Source organism: Euphorbia lathyris, chromosome 1, assembly GCF_963576675.1.
Source record: "Euphorbia lathyris chromosome 1, ddEupLath1.1, whole genome shotgun sequence".
Classification (NCBI taxonomy): domain Eukaryota; kingdom Viridiplantae; phylum Streptophyta; class Magnoliopsida; order Malpighiales; family Euphorbiaceae; genus Euphorbia; species Euphorbia lathyris.
This window is the reverse complement of record NC_088910.1, coordinates 128,327,337-128,343,787: the sequence shown is the minus strand read 5'-3', so window position 1 is coordinate 128,343,787 and position 16,451 is coordinate 128,327,337. Positions and strand designations below refer to the sequence as shown.

The 16,451-nt window shown below is 37.9% G+C and overlaps 1 protein-coding gene across 8 annotated transcripts; it reads left to right on the top strand.

Annotated features, from left to right (window-relative positions):
- Positions 1 to 4,911: 4,911 nt before the first annotated feature.
- On the top strand, positions 4,912 to 16,451 carry LOC136210975 (uncharacterized). 8 transcript variants are annotated; one of them, XR_010678265.1, is made up of 7 exons: positions 4,918 to 5,622; positions 9,272 to 10,203; positions 12,140 to 12,226; positions 12,488 to 13,450; positions 15,361 to 15,428; positions 15,625 to 15,741; positions 16,188 to 16,451. XR_010678265.1 is itself a non-coding variant. In XM_066002458.1 (6 exons), exons 3-6 carry the CDS (start codon positions 13,324 to 13,326, stop codon positions 16,299 to 16,301), a joined length of 399 nt encoding a protein of 132 aa, XP_065858530.1. In that variant the 5' UTR covers positions 4,913 to 5,622; positions 9,311 to 10,203; positions 12,140 to 13,323; the 3' UTR covers positions 16,302 to 16,451. The 8 variants fall into 8 exon arrangements, 3 of the variants coding, with proteins under 3 accessions (XP_065858531.1, XP_065858530.1, XP_065858529.1); XM_066002458.1 differs by lacking the exon at positions 15,625 to 15,741 and adding an exon at positions 15,535 to 15,624 and having other exon boundaries at positions 4,913 to 5,622; positions 9,311 to 10,203; positions 12,140 to 13,450; XR_010678266.1 differs by having other exon boundaries at positions 4,915 to 5,622; positions 12,140 to 13,450; positions 15,535 to 15,741.

The window sequence follows — 16,451 nt, the reverse complement described above, 5'->3', positions numbered from 1 at the left end:
TTGACCTGAACCAGGTGCTTGACGGTGGCCCCTGGGCTTTTGATAGCCATCTTCTACTTCTAAAACGGTTCGTGAGTGGAACAGACCCGATGGGCATTGAATTATCTGAGGTTGCAATCTGGGTACAAATTCACAATCTCCCTACAGGATATATGTCAAAAGCTGTCGACCAACAGCTAGGAGGTTTCATAGGAACATTTCTCCAGTATGATGCTAATAACGATACCGGGACTTGGCGCAGCTATATGCGTGTCCGAATTGCCATGAATGTCCGACTCCCATTGAAGAGATGGAAGAAGATAAGAACCACAACAGGCTGCTCCCAATTAGTGCAATTCAAGTATGAACGACTACCCTATTTCTGTTATATCTGCAGCTTGATTGGTCATACAGACATCTTTTGCTCCCGTCAATTTGATTACCCTGAGGCTAACCTAACAAAAGAATGGGGCCCCTGGTTGAAGGTTCTCCCAAAGAGAGTTACTGGTGGAGGAGGGGAACAATGGTTAAGAGGGTGGGATGGTAAGCCCTTAACAACTGATAAAAGCAGTATGTTATATTCCCCAGGGTCCCAGCTACAGGCGGAAACTGGGGATGGATCAAATTCGAAGAACTCTATGCCAGACTTAGAGGACTGCGAGTTGGATGTTGAGGTCTTGGAAGATAAAAAATGCAAACAGATACTAAGAGATTTGACTACAATGGGTACATGCCCAGATTATGAGGATATGGCTGCTAATGGTTCGTCTCGAGATACTGATTTTATCCCACCATCGGCCGGGCAGGAGATGCCCCGCCATACGCAATGATTGGCATTAGCTGGAACTGTCGGGGGCTTGGCAATCCCCGAGCAGTGTTGGCTCTTAAGAAAATCTTTAGGAGCACTAAGCCGTTGTTTATGTTTTTATTTGAAACTTTAGTACATGCTAACAAGTTTGAACAGATAAAAAATACCATTGGGTTTGATAATGTTTTCTGTGTGGATCGTGAAGGACGCGGGGGCGGTTTGGCTTGTATTTGGCAAAACAACATCAACTTATCTATCCTAAGCTTCTCAAATTTTCACATTGATGTTCTTATTTCGAATAGGGAGACTGGAGATTGGAGGTGTACAGGTTTTTACGGCCAGTCTGATAGAGCAAAACATGTCCTCTCTTGGTCGTTACTCAGAGATCTTAGTCTTCGGTCTTCGCTACCATGGTGCGTGCTAGGAGATATGAACTGTATCCTAGACCCGGCTGAAAAACGTGGGGGTGCTACTTACCCAACAAACCTGATCTTAAACTTCCAGCAAGCTTTATCAGATTACAACCTCACTGATTTACACCTTGAAGGCTACGATTTTACATGGGAATGGAGCCGCGGAACTCCTAGCTTTGTTGAAGAGCGGTTGGACCGCTGTTTGGTTTCTTCAGATTGGCTTACCAAATTTCCTTGTGCCTCCATCAGAAGCAACACTTTCTCCTCATCTGACCATTTACCGATTATCCTCCGTCTGGCTGAAACACAACATGTGCAGAACCATAAATGGCCTTTTCGGTTTGAACAGTACTGGCTACAGGAACCGAACTTCATCGACTTTGTCAATCAATGCTGGGAACAATGTACCAAATCTGATTTTTTGAAGCGACTCACCTCGTGTAGGGATAAATTACAAAGTTAGGGAATTAACTTCCGTAGTCAATTCTCAACCAAACTAAAGGAAGCACAGGGCCGTGTGGACCACGCCTTATCTACAACTCCTAATGTCAACGACGAAGAGCTTCTTCAAGCTCGTCGCTCTCTGTTTGAAGCCTTGGACTAGGAAAACTGCTACTGGAAGCAGCGATCGAAAGCCCATTGGCTTAAGGATGGGGACAGGAATAGCAGATTCTATCATGCATCGGCCTCCCAACGAAAACACAGGAACCACATTAGTTCCCTACAACTTGAAGATGGAACTATAGTAGAAGCTATCAGTGACATTGAGAATGAAATTTTGGATTGCTATGTTAGAATCTTCAGTAAAGCAGTAGACCAGCAGGTGGTTCAGATTGACTATGTTGCTTCACGTGTTACCAATGACATGAACACATCACTTATTCAGCCCTTCACATTAGCAGAATTCAAAACAGCTACCTTTCAAATGCATCCGGATAAGTCGCCTGGGCCTGACGGCTTCAATTCGGGGTTTTACCAAAGGTTTTGGCATCTATGTGGGACGGACATCTTTAAGGCTGCAGTACAGTGGCTCAATAGCGACGTCTTCCCACAAGCTATTGGTGCTACTGATATTGTGCTTATTCCAAAATCTAATGCCCCCAAATTAGTGAATGACTACAGACCGATTGCACTGTGTAACGTTTTGTACAAAATCATCTCCAAGGTATTAGCAAACCGTTTGAAGAGTTTCCTCCCAACTATTATCTCTGAGGAGCAATCTGCCTTTTGTCTCTGGTAGGCTAACTATTGATAATGTTATCTCTGCTTTTGAAACTATTCACTCAATGCGATGTAAACAAAAGGGCCCCCAGGGCTCTGTGGTAGTGAAAGTTGATCCGGAAAGCCTATGATAGCATCCGTTGGGAATTCCTGGAGCAGATGCTTGAGAAATTGGGTTTTCACCCAACTTGGGTTAAATGGGTGATGATGTGTGTGGAGCAGGTTTCATATATGATTTGTGTCAACGGAAAGAAGGTGGGGCCAATTTCTCCGGGGCGGGGGATTCGTCAGGGGGACCCTCTCTCCCCATATTTGTACATCTTATGTGCCGAAGGTCTATCACAGCTCTTAAACTAAGCCCAGGAAGATGGTACACTAACAGGAAGCCGAGTTGCTCGAAACGGCCCTACTCCGTCTCACCTCCTCTTCGCTGATGATAGTCTATTATTCTGTGGAGCTCACCGCACCGAAGCAGTATCCCTCAAAGGCATCCTGGATCGCTATGAAAGGGACTCAGGGCAAGCTATTAACAATTCTAAGTCTGGAATTTTCTTTAGCCAGAAGGTTCAGGAAGATTCCCGTCGGGAGATTCGGAATATCCTAGGAATTAATCAAAGCTTAGATATGAGCAAATATCTGGGGCTCCCTGCGTATGTGGGCAGAAATAAAAGGGTAGTTTTCTCGTACCTAAAATCCAGGTTGTGGTCTCGGTTATTTGGTTGGTATAGCAAACTGTTATCCTAGGCAGGTAAAGAGGTTCTCCTCAAGGCAGTTGCCCAAGCAATTCCGGTCTTCTGTATGAGTGTGTTTCTTATCCATGTTTCTCTCTGTGAGGAACTCCAACGCATGATGAACTTCTTTTGGTGGGGTTCGAACCCGGAAGGAAGAAATCGGATCCATTGGGCCTCTTGGGAAAAATTGTGTGTTCGTAAGGATAATGGTGGGCTGGGATTTAGACACCTCCGGTCCTTTAATCTTGCTATGTTGTCCCGACAAGCATGGCATCTCCTAACTAGGTCAGATACTTTATTCTGTAGAATCCTCAAAGCTAAATATTTCTCAAGGGGAGATTTTATCTCATCAAACTTGGGCTCAAACCCCAATATGATTTGGCGTGGTATTTAAAGTTCCAGGGATGTCTTGGTACAGGGTCTTCGTAAAAGGATAGGAAACGGGTTCGAAATCAACATATGGCAGGACCCATGGATCAGTGACACTCAGAACTTTAGAATCCGAACACAGTGCGCAGATGGCCTTGAGCAGATGACAGTGTCTGAACTACGGCTGGACGGACAATGTGCGTGGGATGTTCCGCGTCTCCAATCCTTGTTTTGCACGGAGGTTGTTCTTTCTATTCGGTCTCTATATGCGGGCAGCTATGATGTTAATGACTCCTTCATGTGGCACTTCGATAGGAGGGGTATATTCTCGGTTAAATCAGCCTATTATGGTACTACGGAAGGACAGGACCCTGTGCTCTGGACCAAGATCTGGTCCTTCCCCTTGCTGCCTCGTGTAAAAATGCTGGTATGGAAACTCTGTCGTGGCTTCCTCCCACTGCGTGACACTCTAATTGGAAAAGGTTTGATGTCAGACGAGGCGTGTAGCTTATGCGGGACTGATGTGGAGCACTCAGTGCATCTCTTTATTGATTGCGACTATGCAGCCCGACTCTGGCAAGCTATGGATATCAATAACTACATACCAGGTACGAACTTCTTCTTAGAATGGTTTGAGGAGATTGTGCACTCCTGGCCTGTGGAGGCATGTTTGCGGGTCTGTATGGGGTATGGGAAATCTGGACACACCGGAACGCTCATATCTGGGACACCGGTCACACCCCAGCTCCTGTGGCGGCTAAGTTGTGCCTGGACTTCCTTCGACAGTTTACAGCAGCACAGGTTCGTCCGTTGTTGGCTTCTCCGTCCTCTAGTACTACTAAGTGGTCTCCACCTAGTGAAAATTTTATTAAGCTCAACATTGATGCGTCATGTCCTCCGGGGGCTGGTGTGATCGGATTTGGGGGCATATCGTGTGATCATAAGGGCATATTTCAGAAGGCCTATGCGGGTCGAGTGGATGGAGTTTTCGCTCCCAAAATTGCAGAAGCTCTGGGCTTGCTCAAGGCACTGCAGTGGCTGGCAGCTCTGGGCCGATCAAAGGTGATTATTGAAATGGATGCAGCAGAAGTGGTCCATGCTCTTCAAACTCGGCCGCGGGATCGAACGGAGTTTGGTGTTATCATTGAAGCATGTAATCAAGCCCTTGCCTGTTGTTCTGAGGTTCAAGTTTGCAGTGTTAAAAGAACTGCCAATCATATTGCTCATCTGCTAGCTAAACAATTTTGTTTCATGGCATACCGAGCCTGCTTTTTTAAGCACTCTGTTGCTATCTTATTATTGTTTAGCAATTGATTAATAAAGCTTTTATCTGTTTTGACTTCAAAAAAAAAAAAAACTATTAAAACATATTAACTAATTAATCCAACTTTCTCTGGTGGACTTGAGTTTATGCCTGAACTTTTATTCAATTAAATATTACCCAGGTCTAACTGCACTAATATTCTTGGAATACATGTAATTATATTGGTGTTCACCATTGGATGAAAAACCTTATTCTATCTTATTAGAAAAAGCATATTATTTACCCATTTTTGCTTTCTCTCTTTTGAGAGTTACCCCTGTTGAGGGTTTTTGCATATTTTTCATTCGCTATCGCGGCTGTCGCTACTAAGGTTTTTCATCTGCTTTCTTTTCCGACGGTGTGCTTCCGACTGGCCGGCGATCTATCTCTTTGCGGTTACTTACTACCAAAGAAATCGGCCGCAGTTGAAGCTCCTAAAGGAGAATTTGGTGTCTTTCTGGTCAGTAATGGAAGCAATCGTCCCTACCGTCATAAAATAAGACCACCTGGCTCCGCGATCTTTCTTTTCCGACTGTGCGTCTCCGACTGGTTTCGGCCGGCGATCTGTCTGGTTGTGCTGTTTGTCCGATTACCACCAAAGAAATCTGCCGATGATCTGTCTCTTATATCAGCTTATTCTGACTCGGTTTCGTTGGTGTATGATTTCACGCTAGGCTCCCTCAACTCGGTTTCTTGCTGTTACTCCGCGTTGGTTGATTCTGATTGCGTTAAGATTCGCCGGTGCTGTTCGGCCAACTCCACTAATTTGAACTTCTTCAACCCGATTCCGCTTCACTGGTAATTAGATTCGTTTACTTTGTGGTTCTACTTATTTGCTGCATTGTCCATAATGGCGATGAATCTTGAATTTTTTGTTAATGTTTCTTGGATCTAAAGGCTTGGGCTTTCTGTCATTTATTACTTTCTTGAAGCAACATAATCCCATGTCCATATCTCCTGAAAATATGCATGCATGCCTGCACATAAATTCACACATGTTTCCAAATTCAAATTGGGGATATAAATAGGTACTTAATAACATAGTAGCTTATGCGGAGATATAAACAAGTGTACCCTTTGAATCTGACTTTAGCTTTGATGACATTGTAGCAATTAGAAGAAAGAGGAAGATCAAGAATAGGAAAGAAACCAAAGTTTGTTAGCAATATAATTATATAAGTATCTTGTTAATCAGATGAATGAACAACATTAAGGATTTTATCCTGAGGGAAAGGCAATTTCTTAACCCTCATCCTCTTACAAGCACCAAAACAATAAGTATCATCAGCTTTAGGTTCTTCATCTGTAATAACTAAATAACTAGTAAAAGGACCTTCAGGTTGCTCTGCTGCAAGTGCAGAAGGGTGCTTTCTGTACAAGGAGAGAGGCCTTGACACATACATGATTGATCAATGCTTCAGAAATTTAGGAAAAGGATGAGCTTGAGATTGATTTAAACAGATTGTTGATTTAAGTTTTAATTATTGCAGTGTTGCATAATAAAAGGTTTGATTGGAGAACTTATGACATAAAGCTAGGCCTTGCATGATAAAGATATACAAGATAGAAGTAATGGTTTTACTTCGTTTTCCACTTTCTTCCAATATGTTTTGCCACAACACTTTGCTTTTATTGTGATAATATTATTTGAATATTTGTTGGATAACTTTCCCTCAATTTTTCAATTTAAATTAGATGACAATTGAGTATGTTTTTTTTTTTTTCGTTTTATCTTTTTCTCTTTAGCTTTTGAAAACAGTTTTGTATTTTTCAAATGGTATAAATATTTAGAGTTATTTGATTTATTAAGCTATTGATCTTTTTAGATCATTTATTCTTTATAATATTAAGTGCCTAATGACAAATATATAATTAAAGGATTAAATATGTTCAGCGAGTACTCTATTAGGAACTAGTGGTTAGAAATAGGGAGATAGACCTTCTGACCTTTCCTTTCGGATACTGAAGGATTGAAGTAGAAAGTAAGAGTTAGGAATTCTAGTCCTAATATATTGACTAGAATTCCTAACTCTTACTATAATATATTGACTCTGAGGCTAACAGCTAGGAGTTGGTGCAGCAGGATGTTGAATGGTATAGCATAGAATCGATGACATAAAGGCTCTTGCCTTTTAGTAGGTAGCTCTGCTTTTTGCTTTCTTCCTACCTGTCCTTGAACTCGATGGTCTTGACTTTCTTCAATAAGTAAACTCGAACTCTGAATCTAGGTCCAATATCCCTTGGGGTCCTGGTTCTGCACATTAAGGCCCCTTTAATAGAGTGTACAATAAATCTCACTACACAGACACCAAAATTGGAGGTCCTAAAATCTATCAATGACATTGGTCCTAAAATCTTTTGTATTTCATTTTTTTGTTTTTCTGCTTCTCTTTCTAAGATTGGAGGTCCTAAAATCTATCATTAATATTAGAATTTCCCTGAAATCACACTACTTCCCACATATCTTTTGCAGACTACCTATTTTCATTTTTTAATCTTCCATAGGGCCCTTAAATATTTAAGACAGGGCATAGGCACACTTAACCTTATTCCTGTTATTTGTTTAAACATATCAGACTTACACACAATGAAATCCAAAAAAGCAAAACCCATAACTTCAATTTAGTGATTGATATTCCTGCACTTAAAGCAAATTCCACTTTTACAAAATCACATGCTGCTATAGATCATACCATCTATTTAACTACATTCTTAAATCCTCCCTCAAACACTACCATTTACAGACGGGAGAACCGGAATGGATATTGGAAATTTGAAATGGTTGAATTATTGGAAATTTGAGAGTCATGACATGTAAATTCTACTATGGTCTGGAACCAAAATAAGTTTTCGTGTATTCAGGAAGTGACATGTCACTACTATTAGTTATATGTCTACTGATATTGAATTAAGAGTCAACGTGTGTGGAGATTCTACTATGCCTTCGACCTAATGAATCTTTCTAATGAAAATATGACAATTGGATAACTTTATTTTTTGACAAAATTTCCAATATTGAAACTGCTTGTATTTGGCCCGTTTGTCAAATACTATCAAATTTTAGAGCCGAGTTGATATTTAAAATTTGATTTACAATAAACTGATCATGCTTGTCAACTTCAATGTAGAAGTGTGTCGAAGATATCGCAAAACTTAAGAGGAACCCTAGTTCGGACTCAAGTTAGGGTAAGAGTGTGCATCGATTCAAAATTGAACTGAAAAAAATGAATACCGAAACTACCTAAAATCACATATGCATGTATATATTTATATATAAATGTAGAGTATGAGTAATTCGATACAATTCCATCTTTTTACATTTTTTTTCCAAATGGTACCAAACACCGAAATACATCTAAAACTATAAACTGATGACAAACCAAAATATGAAAAAACCAAACTAAAAAACTGAATATTGAATTAATTCAATGCATCAATTTGATGCGAAAGAATCTGTGAGATTGTACTCGTGTGCCTGAAGAGATCTTTCCAATGTCTAAGATAAGTCAGAAAGATGATCAGCGTGCGGCCGTTGGCCGATGACCACACTATAATGGTTAAGTTGGCAGAGTTTTATGCAAGAGTAATGAGTAATTAAGACTAATTGCAATAGATGTGTGTATGTAACTTGAGTATGGAGTCACATTATGTTTATAGGATGCCCAGGGGCAAGTCCGCTAGTCCATGTTCTCCTTAGATTTCTCGAAAGAGAGCTAGATGATGGACGTATTTTAGGTAGTTTGTATTATACTTGATTTGGGATTCTCAAATCCTAGTCAAGATCGAAGGGTTCCAATCCAAAAAAGGAATCAAGAAACATCCCATTGGTCCACTTGTTTGAGGAGATATTTTATTTCTATTTATCTTGATATGACAGCTTCCCTTGATCTCGACGTCTCTACTATCTTGAGATGAGAACACACATACACTGATATATTCCGTATGATATCACGTGCTAATTTTCGTCTAAACTGATGTGTAAGGAGATGATTGCTACTCATGTGGAAAAAATGATGTTCTCCAACGTTGTAGAAACAAAAAACAAGGGGTTTTCCGGTATGAAATATTATATAAAAATTTCGACAATTAAGCAGACATGAAAGATATTATGACAATTATGTTGCGATAAGTAATCATCAAAGGTAAAAATTTAAGAGGTCTCCTTATGCAATTCTAATTTTCATTTAAATTGCACCAAATGAGATTAATTATTGTAATCAATATCATAAAATAATAGGTCAAAATAAACGCAAACAACTTTTTATAGATCAGGGGTAACTGTGTGGGCTGGGCCAGATTTGTGCCATGCAATTTCAGATTTAGGGCCTGACCCATTCTCTTTCTAGTTTCTAAATCAGATTATTTTCTTGTTTTTAATTATTGTTTCGATGGTACAGTTTTAAATTATTTTCTTATTTTCTTATTTTTTTTAAAAAAATTTATGCAGTTTTCGTCATGGTACGATCTGTACTTTGGATGTATGCAGTTCCGGTTTCACCTGGGCAGGATCAGAGATATGCTGCCTGCATGTTTTGTGGTGCTAGATTTCTTAGAACTAACATCACTCGCTTCAAATATCACCTCGCTTTGCTTCGAAGGAGAGGTATGGTTCTGTGTACTCATGTACCTCACCATGTTTGCGTATTGGCTTGCCAGCTAGCTGGATTGCCATTACCGGCACCGACAGTTCAGATGCATTTGGATGCAATTGAAGCTGAATTGCATGATGACATGGAGGAATATGATGGAGCAGTTCCTTTATGGGGACCGGCAGCTGATATCTTGGGAGTTGGTGGTGGGGGACACGCACTGGCAGTTGATGTTCAGATGCATTTAGATGCAATTGAAGCTGAATTGCAGGATGACTAGGAACATGATGGAGGAGATCGTTTATGGGGACCGGGAGCTGATATCTTGGGAGTTGGTGGTGGGGGACCGGCACCGGCACCGGCAGCTGATGTTCAGATGCATTTAGATGCAATTGAAGCTGAATTGCAGGATGACACGGAGGAACATGATGGAGGAGTTCCTTTATGGGGATCGGGAGCTGATATCTTGGGAGATGGTGGTGGGGGACCAGCACCGGCAGTTGATGTTCAGATGCATTTAGATGCAATTGAAGCTGAATTGCAGGATGACATGGAGGAACATGATGGAACAGTTCCTTTATTGGAACCGGGAGCTGATATCTTGGGAGATGGTGGTGGGGGACCAGCACCGGCAGCTGATGTTCAGATGCATTTAGATGCAATTGAAGCTAAATTGCAGGATGACATGGAGGAACATGATGGAGCAGTTCCTTTATGGGGGCCGGGAGCTGATATCTTGGGAGATGGTGGTGGGGGGGCTGGTTGACAGTGCTTTTTCCGGGTATAAAAGGTAGGTCCCTATGTCATGTACTCTGGTTTTACCCCTAGTCACAGTTGTTAGAACCGTTCATTGACATTTTTTTGCTTTAGTTGTTTTAGAAAATTTGCTGACATGAATCTATTAAAGATTAGATATTCGTTGATTTTTCCATAGCTTGAATGACAATATTGATATATAAATTCCAGAATTTGGGTATGGATTTTTTCACTCCTCAGCTAAGTGTTGAGGAACGTAAGCATAATAAACAGCCAACCGTATTATTTAAAAAAAAAACTAACGGTTACTAAATTAGAGTTTTGGATGTCTTTTTGTTTTATATCTCATGACTTTGCTTTTTAATGACTTGAACTCAATCCTCTACCCATGGACCTATCTACACGTCCATTTTGTAATTTTACATCAGTAAGTCGTGAATCAAATAGAGAATCTTACGTGCGGCTAGGTAGTACTCTATAAGGTTGGGTTTTTATTCTTCTAGTCTGATTCATTTTATTTAGAATGTTGTGCGTATAAGTATTTGCTATTTTTAATTTTGCAGTGGAATGTATAAAGCCTAAATTGTTGGCACTTTCTGCAGTCCTTTGAATTACATTGGTTGAATTTAATAAAACATTTGGAATGTGATTCATGAAATTATAAATCTGAAATAGGTTAACCTTTTTGGCTCTATATCTTAATAACCTATAGAGCCATAGTTGTTGAATTAATAGATGAACAACTGAATCAAACAACTATGGTTTGTTAGTTCATAGTTCATGTATTATTTCATAGTTCAAGATTACAAATGAAATGAAATAACAAATATAAACCTTAGATAAACTACAAATACACTAGTTAAACAAGTGTGTAATTAAACTATAAATAAATTTTTAAATTTTATTTTTTTTAATTTTTTTGGAGGTTCGGGGATTTTCCATCACTCGTGCGGACATATGTGCGTGCTAAAAAATCCTCAAACTTTTTTGGGATTCCTCGAAAATATAGGGGGCGGAATGGGGGATGCATCCCGCCCCTGCCCCCGCCTGGTTGCCGCCCTTAGCAACACATCAGTTACTCATAGACAACAACATATTCATCTAAAAACAGCATACCACATTTCTCACTAATACATATACCAATAAAATCATAACAAAAGCATAAGACTTAGTTTTTTTAGAAAATGAAAAGAAAGAACATTGTTGTTAATCATAGTAGAAACCTATGAAGCACCCGATACTTCCTAAGGAACTATGAAACTGTGGCGTACCCGTTAAATGACATACATGGTGTACATGTACAACTTTTACCATGTTTCACACTTTGGTGCACAACCTTCATTTTTTCACACAGAACTCCACGACCTTATAGTGATCTTCCACTAAAGTGTAAAATATGTAAAAATGACCGGTCTCGTTTTTACCTGTTGTTGTACACTTTTAGTGGGAGGTCATGATAAGGTTGTAGACTTTTATGTGAAAAAAATGAAGGTTGTACAAGCATGTATGTAATTTTCCCCATTAACAAGTATAGCCAGTGACACTAGGATGGAATCAATTTAGAATTAAAATATGTGAACAGCTAATAAGGCAAGAGAAAAAGAAGACCTTAGTTTCATTTTTCTTCATTATTGATTTGTATTCTTCAATTCAATATGTTCTACGAAATGCTAAGATGATGAATGCTTTCAACACATTCCTTTATTAGATTCTAATTGCTTAACCAAATAATTATAATTATAATTCAAGAGAGATTCAGATTATCCATGTTTCATCCCTAATTATAATTATAATTGCTTAACCAAATAATTTTAATTATAGTTATATTTTTATTGGCAATTAAATTGGCAAGGGAAGGCTTGCCCCCAATACACCCTTGTGGTGGGACCCCTCCCCGGACCCTCGCTCAGCGGGGACGCGTAATGCGACCGGGCCGCCCTTTATAGTTATATTTTTATTCTTCTTAGCAGATTATTATATGGGACTGCTTTAACAAGAACAAGCAGGGAAAATTAGTTGATCCAAACCACTCATTGGAACACTGCAATTATCAAGAGGTATGTATACTTGAGACGTGTACATTTTGGATGATTGCATTGATTAAAAAAATGAAAAGGTCAGTTATATATATATATATATTGTTTCTTGGGGTATTTCACGGAATGTTTTTCGGGGGCGGGGCGGGGCGGTGGGATCCCCACAGTTTGGGGATAGTAATACCCCGGCCCAAATTTAGTCTTCGGGGGTAGAACTAGAACTTCCCCGCCTTCAGCCCTGCACTAAAAAAATTTGGTTCTTTCTCGGCCCCATCGGTACAGATCCAATTTGGAGACACATGATCTTTGGTCCCTGAAGTCCAATTCATTTCAAAGGTCTCCATAAATGGCAGTGCATAGCAGATTACAGGTATCATACTTTGCTTTTGTTTGAAGTACAAATGAAACAACTATATCCCTTGTTTGGAATAAATTATAAGCATATGAAGTCTATGTAAGCTTTTCGTTCTTTCCCTCGAAGAATCTGTTAAGGACAGAAATATTCACATGGACCTTAATGACCAAGTAAATTTGGTCATTCACCGTTAGATCTAGGCTTATTAAATCTAATTCGTAGGATGCTTTGAATCTCCACCTTAGGATTCTAATAAGTCTAGATCCAATAGTGAATGACTAAAAACTAAATGGTCATTAAGGTCCATGTGATCAAAACCGCTGTTAAGGAATAGAAAAAAAGGATCCATTGCATTACAAGTCAATTAACAGTGGCTATAAATGCTATTGCATCACCTATGTTTCACCTATTGGTTTTGGTATATATCATTTGTTTTTTTTTTTTAATATGTGTTTAGAATATGGCATCTGCTTTTGGCATATAATGAAGTATGAAAATTATTGCCTTGATATATTGGCTTATTTTTGTTTTAGTTATATCTGTTTATTCTATCTTTTGGCAAATCTATATAGATCAATTTTCTTTTGTTTAATTCATGTTGGTTTGATATATTGAAATGTTGCATTTTTTTGTTTAAATTGATAAAATATTACGCTGACAAGTTGTGTATTCCATCTGAGTTCTTTGGCTAACATAAAGCAAGCAAAAGGCAGAATAAAGTTTTCTACGGTTTGGAAAATCTTTGAATTGATACATATTGGAGATGACGATGAAAAGCGACCAAACTACATACATAAGAAATGCGGGTCTATGTTACGGAAATCAAGCATGGAATTGGCAATTTGATTCGGCATACAAAAACTTGTCGGGTAGACACACTCAACATATAGGTCAGTTAATTATATGTTTACTAATGTCGGGTTGTGTCGAGTTAACATGTTTGGGTATTTAAACAAAAAAACTCGTGTTGGGAGCATGTCGTGTTTAGGTTTGAGTTTTTGACTGAAAATATTTTCGTGTCGTGTTCTTGTTTAGGTTTTTGACACTAATCCGAAATTCGATACGACACGAACACGAAATTGTCAAGTCTATTATCCTCTTTAAATATGGACAATTCTTGACAGTATTAAAAGGAAAATCTGAACATTTATAACATAAACATCTTCTTTTCCTGAATGCAAACAAAGAATGAATGTTGGTGGAGTTTATACCTTTATTGGCTGCTGCTTATCATTATTTTTGGTACGTGATTTGATCTCTAATGTGTTTTTTTTTGGGGATAAAATTATAATAGAGTTATTTCCAACTACTTTGATAATTTTAGAATTCTCTTTTTTCCATTTTTGTTGTTTGGATTTGTTTAGTTTTTTCCTCTGATTTTTACTAATTTTCCTATTTTGTTTGATAAATTAACTGCATGTTCCGATTTGTGAAAAAGGTTTCATCCTATTCGAGTTTCTTTGGTTTCTTCTATTTTACTGTTTGGGTTGATTTTCTTCCTTTGGCATAAGAAAGAAATTGGTTTAGAACCCAAAGCTTGAATGACAATGGTGATATATAAATTCCAGAATTTGGGTATGGATTTTTTCACTCCTCAGCTAAGTGTTGAGGAACGTAAGCATAATAAACAGGCAACCGTATTATTTAAAAAAAAAAACAACTGTTACTAAATTAGAGTTTTGGATGTCTTTTTGTTTTATATCTCATGACTTTGCTTTTTAATGACTTGAACTCAATCCTCTACCCATGCAACTATCTACACGTCCATTTTGTAATTTTACATCAGTAAGTCGTGAATCAAATAGAGAATCTTACGTGCGGCTAGGTAGTACTCTATAAGGTTGGGTTTTTATTCTTCTAGTCTGATTCATTTTATTTAGAATGTTGTGCGTATAAGTATTTGCTATTTTTAATTTTGCAGTGGAATGTATAAAGCCTAAATTGTTGGCACTTTCTGCAGTCCTTTGAATTACATTGGTTGAATTTAATAAAACATTTGGAATGTGATTCATGAAATTATAAATCTGAAATAGGTTAACCTTTTTGGCTCTATATCTTAATAACCTATAGAGCCATAGTTGTTGAATTAATAGATGAACAACTGAATCAAACAACTATGGTTTGTTAGTTCATAGTTCATGTATTATTTCATAGTTCAAGATTACAAATGAAATGAAATAACAAATATAAACCTTAGATAAACTACAAATACACTAGTTAAACAAGTGTGTACATAAACTATAAATAAATTTTTAAATTTCATTTTTAAAATTTTTTTTTTTGGGGTTTGGGGATTTCCCATCACCCGTGCGGACGTATGTGCATGCTAAAAAATCTCCGAACCGTTTTTGGGATTCCCCAAAAATATTGGGGGCGTAATGGGCGATGCATACCCGCCTCGTTGTTGCCCCTAGCTACAAATCAGTTACTCATGGACAACAACATATCTATTACTATATTTAAAGTAGCTTACATTTAAGTTGTCGCGTTCTCCAATTTTGGTATTTTCTTTTCCAATTTTTCTTATTTCCCGCTACGAGAAAATGTTTTTTCAACCTTCCATAACTGCTCTTCTCCCACTCCCTCAATCTTCGCCCACCCTCATTTACCTCAACTGCTTGTTGAACTGATATTCACCAATCATTCCATCAAATGCTTCAAATAATTTTTTTTTTTTTTGTGGAAGCTGATTTTCAGTCTCATCTTTTCTCACCCTAGTCTATTGACTCATAGTCTATCTTCTACTTTTTTATCGTTTCCTCCTCCATATTTTACTGATTCACTTTCCTTTCCTTTTCAGTTTCACACTCGGGTTTTCTTCTACATTTGTCTTTAGGGTTTTTCTCATGTTGTCCCATTTTGATGCAGGTAAGTATAATTGCAATAATGTTTCTCTTGAAAATTGTGCTTAAATTTTATTTTTATGTTTTTTAGGTTTCTAAATTCTAATTTTCCCTTTTATTGTCTTCTTTAGCCAATATTTACGGGCAATTGCAGTTCTTATCTATTTCTTATTGTACGCCTTTGTTCTCATTCATTGTGTATCCTTCAACATTTGGCACAGGTATATTATTTTCACATTTCTGCTCTGATGAGGATTGAAATATGGGTTTTCTGATAGTGCTTCTCCGTTCTATTCCTTCAACAACACTATTCTCTTACACATTTAAACAATTTAAAGGTTAAAGTCTCTTTGTTTGTTCTCAATCAATATTTTTCTTTGCTCCAATCCTTTGTTTTACTTTGTGTGATCCTCTATTTTTGTAAATTTCGAATTACTTCTTCTCTTTACTACTTTGTGTTTCACCGTCAATCAGTTGCTTTCAAGATAAATAGTGAAATCTGTTTTCTCTGCGTTTTTCGTTCATATTTATTTTTGGTTCTAATAATTTTAATTGTCTTTTTTCTTGGCTCTTCACCATTTATGCTCTCCACAACTAATCTGAACATGAAAATAATTTCACATTACGATTTGAGCGGGTTATTGGGAATCAATTTGGGATTGTTCTTCTTTAAATAGTTAAATTGTTAAATAATTAGGTTTAAGTAAAGATAACTTCTTTCAGTTGATTTACTTATAATTGGTTTTTAACTATCTTGTGACCTTTGATTTTCTTTTTTTCTCAGATTCAGGTGGTCCATTCTTTCCCAAATGTCTATTATGTCATGTTCTTGCTAGGGTCATGGGATCAAGATAAAAGTTGGAGGCCTGAATGGCCTGGTCTGTATCAGATTAACTGAATTTGTACTCTATCTTTATTTGATTGTTTCTTACTCTTATTTCTCTATATGCAATATGATTCAGGTTTGTTTAGAATACCAAAGGAGCTATTCTGATTGTATTTGTGGACAATAGACGCCATTTTTTTTTTTTTTGTCTAATTTTGTTAA

Bases quoted from the DNA above. Each gene is read 5' to 3' on its own strand.
- LOC136210975 (XM_066002459.1), top strand. From the start codon at position 13,324: ATGACGATGAAAAGCGACCAAACTACATACATAAGAAATGCGGGTCTA. The intron at 13,451-15,360 runs GTCAGTTAATTA...TTTCCTTTTCAG, and splicing joins TAGACACACTCAACATATAG to TTTCACACTCGGGTTTTCTT. The intron at 15,429-15,534 runs GTAAGTATAATT...TGTCTTCTTTAG, and splicing joins GTTGTCCCATTTTGATGCAG to CCAATATTTACGGGCAATTG.